General features: G+C 45.2%; 1 protein-coding gene across 3 annotated transcripts in view; it reads left to right on the top strand.

Moving 5' to 3' along the window:
• Positions 1 to 2332: 2332 nt before the first annotated feature.
• The window catches only part of dpep2 (dipeptidase 2), a 96413-nt gene continuing 87917 nt past the window's right edge, over positions 2333 to 10828 (top strand). Inside the window, exons 1-3 of one of the 3 annotated variants that reach the window (XM_072518280.1) lie at positions 2333 to 2423; positions 5417 to 5624; positions 6467 to 6593. In XM_072518280.1, coding sequence (XP_072374381.1) covers positions 5443 to 5624; positions 6467 to 6593 — 309 coding nt within the window. In that variant the 5' untranslated portion in view covers positions 2333 to 2423; positions 5417 to 5442. Of the gene's footprint in view, positions 2483 to 5416; positions 5625 to 6466; positions 6594 to 10828 lie in introns of all 3 variants that reach the window. The other 2 variants (XM_072518281.1, XM_072518279.1) reach the window with 2 other exon arrangements.

Below are 10828 nucleotides of genomic sequence, written 5' to 3'. Positions count from 1 at the left end.
CGGGTAAGCGTTCTCCAAGGCGGCCTTCAGGACCCACGACAACGCAGAATCGCCGAGCAGAAACTTATAGCCAAGTTCCGCACACATGAGTGCGGCCTCAACCGGGACCTGGGATTCATGTCGCATTACATTCATCCCCCATCATCTGGCCTGCGAAATCCTACCAACTGTCCTGGCTTGATACAATTCACACCTCTTTAACCTGGGGTTACCCCATCTCTGGATCTGTAAAGATTTAATCACCTGCTAATGCTCGCATTCCTAGCATTGTTTGGCATCTTTGAATTTGTCTATATATGTTTCTGGAACAGACCTCTGCATTCACCTGAGGAAGGAGCAGCGCTCCGAAAGCTAGTGACATCGAAACAAACCTGTTGGACTTTAACCTGGTGTTGTAAGACTTCCTACAAGGAAATTAAAGAGTGGTAGAAAAAAATCTGGTTTGAGCCAACTTTGATTCATTCAGCATGGTTTAGCAATTCTGATCTTGTAAACCATGTACCGCTTGTCGACTTTTTCAATTGCTCCAGGACAATATTATATTTGTTTTGCTTGCTTTTTTCTGGATAAATTATACGGGTCGGGAAAGTTGTCCTCCTGGCTTACTGCGTCTTCCGATATAGAAAACATATTTCAGATTTATAGCTTTGAAAATATACATCAAACTGCTTTTGCAAGCATTTTCAGATGATAGAGCAAATGAGATAATGTTTTGGGTTGATGACCTTCAGACAGACAGATCCCCTTAAGGGGAGCATTGGGCCTGATTCTGATTGTCTCATCAAAATTGAGGATTCCGTTAAAGAATATTGAATTAGAATTTGATTGCACGACACAGGACAATATTATCAGTCACCATGGGCCAAGGATAGGTGGTAAGAACGTCCCTAATATCAAATGCTTTTCATGAGGCCCCATTTTCCTGAATTGCTGCCATTTTTCATTCAAAGTTTTCCTTTTGTGTGTGCCTGTCACACAGACTTTGGTCCTTGAATTAATTTTCTCAGCAAAAGAGAGACAATATGCAATTATTTTCCCAAAACCTGTGCAATTAGGACACAGCATTGACCAAATATTAAGGATTGCATGGAGTAAAGGAGGGAGGGGAATTTTCTCGACAAAATTAGCCTCCAGGACAGCATGGTTTTGATCTGGAACGTTGTAGCCTGTGGAGAAATGAGTAAAACCAGCATGCCGTTATTGAAAAGGTTCAAAACAAATAGGGTAGCTTATGTTAAACTGGGCTTCAAAAGACAGAGTTTCAGCCAGAGAAATGTTTTTATGGATGACCTAAGACATCATTTTTTAAAAGTTTACATTTAAAAATGTACGTCCTGACAACAGAAAACTGCTAGTTACAAGCTGCAGAGAGCGTGTCGTTGTTGGGGTGCGAGGAAAAAACACTTGCAAGGTGTGGAGAGGTGCTTTTTTTTAGTACAATCTACTTACTCTTCCACTCGTAAAAAAATGGAAGGACACACTGCTTCAAACAAGACAAAAGAAAACACTTTTCCCATTGAATGAAGCTGTCAGTGATGTTATTCAAATTGTGTATTTAGCCTGTGCAAACTAGGTCAACGCAAACAATCCTTCAAACGCAAACTGACATTGGCCCACCACCGAACAACACGCCTTTGGTTCAATTTACTGCCCCCAGTCACTCAACGCTCTCCTAACCGACACTTTACAAGGAACCTCAAAGAATCTTAGTGAGAAATGGTTGACTGCATTTCTGCATGCACGTTTCATTAATCAATCTATATCAGAAAATTACACAACAGCTCACCACGTGCTGAGGGGAAAACGGGTAGAACCAGAAAAAAAGATTATTTTGCAATAATGTAGTAATATTGTTTATATTAGTTTCATAAACAAATTGTCCAATTTTTACCTGATTATGGGATTCGTTTCAGCGCTCTCAATTCTAACTTTTCTTGAATGTCATTCACCATCCACCCACCCCTCCCGTTTCCTCTCCTGATAGTTTGAAGTTTCTAACTCTCGCAAGCACTGTTCGCTGGCAGTCTACCCAGGAGTTGCAAACATTCAGGGCCTTGAGCGAATGGTGGGGAGGGAGCATCCCAGTTAAATTTGATCCTGTGATCAGTCTGCCCCCTCACATAATGCTCCCCATCCAGCAGTTTGGATAAGGGACCCTCCCCGGGTGTGAACCCTGGATGAATGTCCCTCTCTGTCCCTACCTTGGGAGAACCTGGGGGCCAATTATCAGCAATTGAATTCGTCTTCAACAATTGGGCAAGGTTTCAGACCATGCATTTGTGTGAGAGGCACTGCTGCAATAAGTTCTGCTTCGGGGCTGGGCTAGGAGTGATGTCAGTGGAAATGTAGGCGTTTATATACCGCGGAAACCCGTCCAGCTACAGCCGCCAGGGTCAGTGCCACAGTCGCAGAGCCCGGGCAAGGTGAGAGCCAAAGTGGACAGTCCTTGGCCAGCCTGTGAGCGGCTGGAGCAGCGGGACAGGTATACAGGGGGCAGTGTGAGCGGTGCCTGGCTATCTTGCTATCAATTGCGGCGCTGTGCTTAACAATTCGCCGACTGGTTCTCTCTCAGGAACAATGACGACTTGCCAACTCTCCCGGACTGCACGGGAGCCTTTAGCAAACTGATGTTAAGAACCCGGGAGAAAACGACACTTTATTTTTAACACTCTAGAGTATTGGAAATTAAGAATATTGGAGAAGGGATGTGACTGGGGAATGCTGAAAGAAGCGGAAGGTTGTCAGATGAAATTTCCAGGAATACATCCAACCAGAGTTGGCAATCCTACAGATCAGGAGTTACCCCTGTGTACCTGTCCCGCTGCTCAGGAGTTACAATGTGTCTCACCTTCTGGGAAAATGAAACCTGGGGAACAGCCTGAACCCGGAATCTTTAACAAAGTCCAGCAGCTACATAGAGCTGAGAAGGGTTTACGAGTTGGAACTTTCCTTCTCCGCCACACGCTTGAAACCTGCTTCATTCATAGTTCGTGCCCATAAAGCAAAACCCGGCAGAAACTTTAAAAGGGTCTAAATAAGACGCGGGGCCGAGCCTGCTGCAGTGCCCAGCTCAGCTGATCCCACCCTGCCTCGGGCAGTAGCTTGTGGGCTCACAGCCCCACTCCACCCAGGGCTGTGCTGAGGCAGAGATATCCGCAGATATCTCGCAGATATCTGTGCTGAGGCAGAGATATCGGCCAGCTCAGTCAATAGTGGTGCTACCGAACCACTTCTTGATGGTGGACATTGAAGTCCCCCATCCTGAGTACATCTGTGCCTTTGCCACCCTCCGTGCTTCTTCCAAGTGGTGCTCAGCATGAAGGACTACTGATTCGTCAGCTGAAGGAGAGAGGTGCGTGGTTGTAAACAGCACGTTTCTTTGCCTACTGGGTCTGTCCTACCGATGGGACAGAACATACCCAGAGAGGGTACTGGTGGTGTCTGAGATACATGTCTATCGGGTATGATTCCGTCGAGCTGTTGCTCGTCTGATCCACAGGGTAGATCTCCCAATTTTGGCAGATACCCGCAGATGTTAGGAGGAATTTGCAGGGTTGGCAGCGCTGGGCGTGTCATTGTCATTTCTGATGTCCAAGCTGATGCCAGATGCCTCATTTAGTTTTATTTCTTTATAACCTTTCTGTAGCAGTTCCATATAACTGAGTGGCTTGCTTGGCCATTTCAGAGGAAATTTGAATCAGCCACATCGCTGTGGTTCCAGAATTGCCAGAACAGCCAAGTCCAGCTGATTTTCTGAACTAAGGGTCATCAATGAACAAGGAGAGCTTTTGTGACAACCCAATAGTTTCATGGATATCGTTACTGAGACTAGCTGGCAGAAAATGTTTTATGAGCATTGAATGCAACCTTTTTGAGTTGGGATGTTGGTATTTATCTTAAATTCTATAAGCAGCTGGTACGCTCACATCTGGAGTATGAATCCACAGTTTGGAATCCACACTTTCAGAGGGATGTACAGCTTATAGAAAAACGAAATGAAAATTGCTTATTGTCACAAGTAGGCTTCAAATGAAGTTACTGTGAAAAGCCCCTAGTCGCCACATTCCGGCACCTATTCGGGGAGGCTGGTACAGGAATTGAACCGTGCTGCTGGCCTGCCTTGGTCTGCTTTAAAAGCCAGCTCTTTAGCCCTGTGCTAAACCAGCCCCAGAGAGAGTGCAAAGACATGTTGCCAGATAAATGGAAGACATGAGGGGAATACCTTAGGAGCATTGAAGAATTCTTGGATTACAATCTTTAGAGAAGAGAAGATTGACTTTTGATTTAGTTGAAGTTTATAAGTTGATACATGGCCTACCTCTAAGCCTATAAAGTTCTTTACTCGCAATTATAGTATTTTGCATGCTCACCAGTGTAAACTACAGAAATTTGTTTCATGTCTTGAAATTCATAATATATTTTTCACATAGAATCATTGATACTTCGAATGCTGATTTTGTTGTGAATGTTGAAAATGTAGTGACTTTTTGAAGATTTGTTGGAAACAGTGTGATTTCTATGCCTGTTGTTGATGTTTTTAATACTGTGCCTATGTACTTCGCAGTGTGGGGCAATAAAGATAAATAAATAAATTTAGTTGAATTTAAAATTCTACTCTTGAGCATTCGCGTGTGTTTCTGGATTACTAGTTTAGTAATGTTACAATTATGCCATTATCCCCCAAGATGCCTCTGGAGCCTTGCCCAATATTTATCTTTCAAAGAACATAGCTAAAAATACAGATGACCTGGTCAGTTGTTGTGTCGGGTGCAGCTGTGTGTTATTCAGCTGCTGCTTTTCCTACATTGCAAGATTTTATCGGCCGCAAAGGGCTTTGGAATATAAATCCAAGTCTTTGGGCAGCATGGTGGCACAGTGGTTAGCACTGCTGCCTCACGGCGCTGAGGACCCGCGTTCGATTCCAGCCCTGGGTCACTGTCTGTAGAGTTTGCAAATTCTCCCCGTGTCTGCATGGGTCTCACCCCCAAAGCACAAAAGATGTGCAGCGTAGGTGGATTGGCCACTTAATTGGAAAAAAAATAATTGGGTACTCTAAATTTGTTAAAAATAAATAAATAAATAAATGCAAGTCTTTCTCCCTCCTCTCATTTTCTCTCTTTAAAGCGCGCTGAAATTTCATTACGATGGATTTCTGAGGTATCAGGCAGGAACACCCTGCTTGTTGTCATCTACTGTTCAGCTGGATTCTTCAGGAAAGTCCTGTGTTTGGTACCCATACACCCCCCCCCCCCCTCCTCCCTTTCCTTCCCCACCCCAAACCATCACCGCCACCACCACCAGCATGAAAGAAAGGTGAAACTGTTTCCAACACATCCAGGGTAGTATCTGTCTCAGAATGAATGAGTTGCGGCACTTGTTAAATTCTACATTCTGTTTTTTTCTCCTCTTCCAACAGCTGTCTGGGTTGTATTGTCATACAGAATGTTCTTTCTCACATCTCTACAATTCTACAATTCTGAGATATCAGCTTCATCCTACAAGATGGGTTTCTGGGCATCGCTCTGCCCAGCTGTGTTTCTACTCTTACTACTGTCCACCACACTGATGTCCGAAACAAACAACACAGTCAATCAAATAATGAAATCTGCACCATTAATTGATGGGTATGTTCACCATATTCCCCTAACCTCCTTACTTAGCAATCACTATTTGGAAGACTGTTAATTTACAGGAATGTAAGAGATTCAGAAATGGAAAAGGCAAATTGGAATCCGACAACTTAAAATGTTCAACTAATTAAAATAAGCAGTGGAAACAAGAGAAGGGAACGCAGGCTCAAACCAGTAAACCCCAGGTGGAAATAGATGCTCTTGGTGATGGAGTATATAGTGGAGTCAGAAGCACAGCTCAGCGTCAAATAGCTCATAAAGTCTGCAAGTGGTTTGGTTCAGCCAAAGAGAATGTCATACACTAGAGATGAAGCCAGTGGATAGGGAATGGAGTTCATGGGGAGAATCAAAGAAAATGGACTTGATCTTCCTAATATCCAGTTGGAGGAAATTATTTCTCATCCAAACAATGTCAGGCAAGAGTGTGTGATGAAATGGAGGAGGTGGAGTGTTGCAAGAAAGGGTGTCGAGGTGAGTGTTGTCAGAGTAAATGTGGAAACTGACATTGTGTCTCCAGATGATGTTACAATATATAGATGAGAAATAGGAGGGAAAAAAGGATAGATCCTCGGGGACAACAGAGGGAATGGTTCGGACATTGCAGGTGAGTCTCTTGCTACTACTGGAAAGTTAAGAATGAATTCGGTGAGAACGACCAGGAATGATCAACCTATGAAATACACTTCTGGGTAGAATAAGGGATAAATGGGATCAATAATGGGAGACTGATTTGGAGGGACAGTTATTCATCAAATGGTGTTAATCAGAATCAAAACAATTTAACTTTCACAGGCTGTGTTTAGAATAAGCTGATAATCATTTGTTGTTGTTCTTAGCCACAATGATTTAGCACTACAGCTGAGAAGATACTTTAACAACAACCTGACGGGCCTTGACTTGAACACCTTGAAGAAGACACATACAAATATTAACAAACTAAAAGAAGGAAATGTAGGAGCCCAGGTATGTTTTCTCAATTTTCTTTTTTTAATTCTCTTTTCTTCTCCATTCTCCCCACCTCTTTTCATCCTGGTACATCCTGTAAGGCACAAATTATTGCGAGTTTGAAGTGGCTGGTCTTTTGTAAAAACTTCTGTAGTATGTTTTTGTTAACCTACTGAATGTAATATACGTTACTCAATCCAGTTGCTGATGAAAAAGACTCAAAGTCGTCCAGTAGTAATGAAAGGTTTATTGAGTAACTAAAACAATAATTTGTGAGTTCTTTACTTTAAGATTAATACTAGTATTAAGGTTACAAGATCTAAATACAGTAGCTATGTTGGACTACACGAATCACTCTGAGCTAAATCTATGCTCCTGCTCTCGTTACAGTACAACCAAAAGAGGGTGAGGAACAGCATGAGTCTGGCTTTTATACCTGTTAGTGCTGCCTTCTAGTGATCTTCTGATTACACATTAACCCCTTATGTACATGCACATACAGAGGTCACTACAGCTGGTAGAGTACATTGAACTTCCACAATGAACAGTAATTTTATCATTAAAGATTAAAAGGTGCTTTAGTTGGATTTTGTAGATTGGGGTTAAGACTTGGTCTAATCCATCACACATCTGGCTCCTTGTGTTGGTACGTTGTAGTTTTATCTCATGCTGGGATATTTTAATTATTATTCATCCATGGAGTTATGGGTGTCACTGGCAAGTTTGCATTTATTGTCTCTACCTCATTGCCCTTGAGAAGATGATGGTGAGTTGTTTTCTACAATACAACCAAGTGACTGAGTTATCGAGGTCAGTTAAGAAATTGTAAGATTGAGGTTGCTGTGCGAGGCCCCGGTGGCGAGTGTGGCCACGAACAGGAGGAGGTCGGAATATTTCTGGCTATACTGAGGGACGAGGCAGGGGTGTCCTCTATCCCCCCTGCTCTTTGCGCTGGCGATTGAGCCCCTGGCCATGGCTTTGAGGGGGTCTAGGAACTGGAGGGGGTTGGTGCGGGGGGAGGAGGGGGGGGGGGGGGGGGGGGGGAAGAACACCGGGTATTGTTGTATGCGGACGATCTGCTATTGGTTGTGGCGGACCCGGTGGGGGGAATGCCGGAGGTGATGTGGATCCTTTGGGAATTTGGGGGTTTCTCCGGGTATAAGCTCAGCAAGGGGAAGAACGAGCTGTTTGTGGTGCCCCCGGGAGACGAGGAAAGGGGGATTGGTGAGCTTCCGCTAAAAAGGGAAGGAAGAAGTTTTAGGTACCTGGGGGTTCAGGTGGCTAGGAGCTGGGGGGCCCTGCATAAGCTCAATTTAACGAGGCTAGTGGAGCAAATGGAGGAGGAGTTCAAAAGGTGGGATATGCTGCCGCTCTCTCTGGCGGGTAGGGTGCAGTCGGTTAAAATGACGGTGCTCCCGGGGTTTTTGTTTTTGTTTCAGTGCCTCCCCATCCTGATCCCTAAGGCCTTCTTTAAATGGGTTAACAGGAGTATTATGGGGTTCGTTTGGGCGAAGAAGACCCCGAGGGTGAGAAGGGTGTTCTTGGAGCGGAGAAGGGACAGGGGGGAGTTAACTTTGTCAAACTTATGTGGGTACTATTGGGCTGCCAACGTGGCGATGATACGTAAGTGGATACTGGAGGGGGAGGGGGCGGCGTGGAAGAGGCTGGAGATGGCGTCCTGTGTGGGCACGAGCCTGGGGGCGCTGGTGACGGCACCGCTGCCACTTCCTCCGACGAGGTACACCACGAGCCCGGTGGTAGCGGCGACCCTCAAAATCTGGGGGCAATGGAGACTACACAGGGGGAGGTGGGGGCTTCGGTGTGTTCCCCGATATGGGAGAACCATCGGTTTGTCCCGGGGAAAATGGATGGGGGGTTCCTGAGTTGGCACAGGGCAGGTATTAGGAGGATGGGGGACCTGTTCATAGACGGGAAGTTTGCGAGCCTTGGGAGCTGGAGGAGGAATTCAGGCTCCCCCCTGGAAATGCTTTCAGATATATGCAGGTAAGGGCGTTCGTTAGGCGACAGGTGGTGGAGTTTCCACTGCTGCCGGCGCGCAGGGTCCAGGACAGGGTGCTTTCGGGGGGGTGGGTTGGAGAGGGTAGGATCTCGGCAACTTATCAGGTGAGGCAGGAGGAGGAGGAGGCCTCGGCGGAGGAGTTAAAAAGTAAGTGGGAGGAAGGCTGGGGAAGGAGATCGACGAGGGTATGTGGGTGGAGGTCCTGGGAAGGGTAAATTCTTCCTCCTCTTGCGCAAGGCTCAGCCTGATACAATTTAAGGTGCTGCACAGGACGCACATGACCGGGGCAAGGCTGAGCCGGTTTTTTGGGAGTGAGGACAGATCTGCGAGGTGTTCGGGGAGCCCAGCAAACCACACCCACATGTTCTGGGCATGTCCAGCGTTGGAGGAGTTCTGGAGGGGCGTAGCGAGGACGGTGTCAAGGGTAGTGAATTCCAGGGTTAGGCCTAGCTGGGGGCCTCGCAATATTTGGAGTGTCGGACGAGCCGGGAGTGCAGGAGGCGAAAGAGGCCCGTATTCTGGCCTTTGCGTCCCTGGTAGCCCGGCGAAGGATTCTGCTTCAGTGGAAGGATGCGAGGACCCCAAGCGTGGAATCCTGGATTAACGACATGGCAGGGTTTATTAAATTGGAGAAGGCGAAATTTGCCTTAAGGGGATCTGTGCAAGGGTTCTTCAGGTGATGGCAGTTCAGGCGTACCTAGACTTCCTGGCGGAGAGTTAGGAGATGGTCAGCAGCAGCAGGAACCCGGGGGAGGGGGAGTTCGTGTCTGGTAGGGGATGCACTATTGTTTACTAGTTAACGTTTATTTGTTTATTTATGAACTTTTGTTTTTGTTTTTTACTATGTGTGTAACGGGGGGTTTCTATTTTTCTGTTGTGATAATCTGTGAAAAATTTTGAATAAAAATTATTTAAAAAAAAAGAAATTGTAAGATGAGTATCTTATATTGCCAGCGTCTGAGATGCTAGTAACTGCTATATATATATTTAATTTTTCCAATTGAGGGGCAGTTTAGTGTGGCCAATCTGCCCACCGTCCACATCTTTGTGTTCTGGGGGTGAGACCCGCGCAGACAAGGGGAGAATGTGCAAACTCCACATGATCCAGGGCCAGGATCGAATCCGGGTCCTTGGCACCGTGAGGCAGCAGTGCTAACTACATAACTGCAATATTTGATAAAAGATACTGACCTGTAAACCTGGACTAGCACGGCTAATTTCACCACGCTAAAGGCAATTTTCATACCAGGTGACCAGAAATGGAAAATCTCCAAACTTTTTCTGCATGTATTCACTATATTGAAACACTAAAAATGAATACATCCCTTACTGCTTGTATCAGCCCAACTGACAAACCAGTCTAGTCAAGCATGTGACATTTTTGAATTTTAAAATATCATTTACAGGATGTGAGCATTGCTGGCTAGGCCAACATTTCTTGTATCCATTGAAGAGTAAGACGCAACTTGATTAAATCATACAAGATCCAGAGGGGTTTTGACAGTGTTGATATGGAGAGCATGTTTTCTCCATGGGAGAGTCTAGAACCTAGTGGTCACAGTTTAAAAATAAAGGGTGGCCCATTTAAAATGGAGATTCGGCAAAATTGTTTGTCTCAGAATGTTGTGAGTCTTTGGAACCCTCTTCCTGAAAAGACGGTGGAAGCAAAGTTTTGAATAGTTTTACGGCAGTGGTGGAGAGATTCTTGGTAAGCAAGGGGGTGATAGTTTATCAGGGGTAGGCGGGATGCAGATCTGAGGTTACTACCAAATGGGCCATGATCTTGTCAAATGGCAGAGCAGGCTTGAGCGGCCAAATGGCCAACTCCAGCTCCTTGCTCATATGTTTGTATATAATTAAGACCGAGAGCCGAGATTTGCAATCATGCAGTAATTGTAGTTCATTACCTGAGTTTGAAACACAGACATGAGCAATTTCTCATAAAAACTAATCACTACGAGGACCCTTAGTGCTCCTATTATTTACAAAGTGGAATGTTAACATGACTGTAATTAAATAAACATGGACTATAATTGAACACAATGTCATGTGAGAGTACCTTTAAGACATGGATGTTTAAGCAATGTACCTTTAAGAAAACAGTGATGTCAGAGAGTGGGTGGAGCTGGGCTTTAGGTCAGCCATTTTGCAGGTTTTTAGTTTCAGTTAAAAAAGTGTCTGGCTGGTTTTGCTGAGAGCAGCTAAACAGTGCCTGGCTGGTTTTGCTGAGAGC

This window comes from Scyliorhinus torazame, chromosome 10, assembly GCF_047496885.1.
Source record: "Scyliorhinus torazame isolate Kashiwa2021f chromosome 10, sScyTor2.1, whole genome shotgun sequence".
Taxonomy (NCBI): Eukaryota; Metazoa; Chordata; class Chondrichthyes; order Carcharhiniformes; family Scyliorhinidae; genus Scyliorhinus; species Scyliorhinus torazame.
Note: the sequence above shows the minus strand (reverse complement) of the source record. Positions and strands in the feature narration are given on the sequence as shown.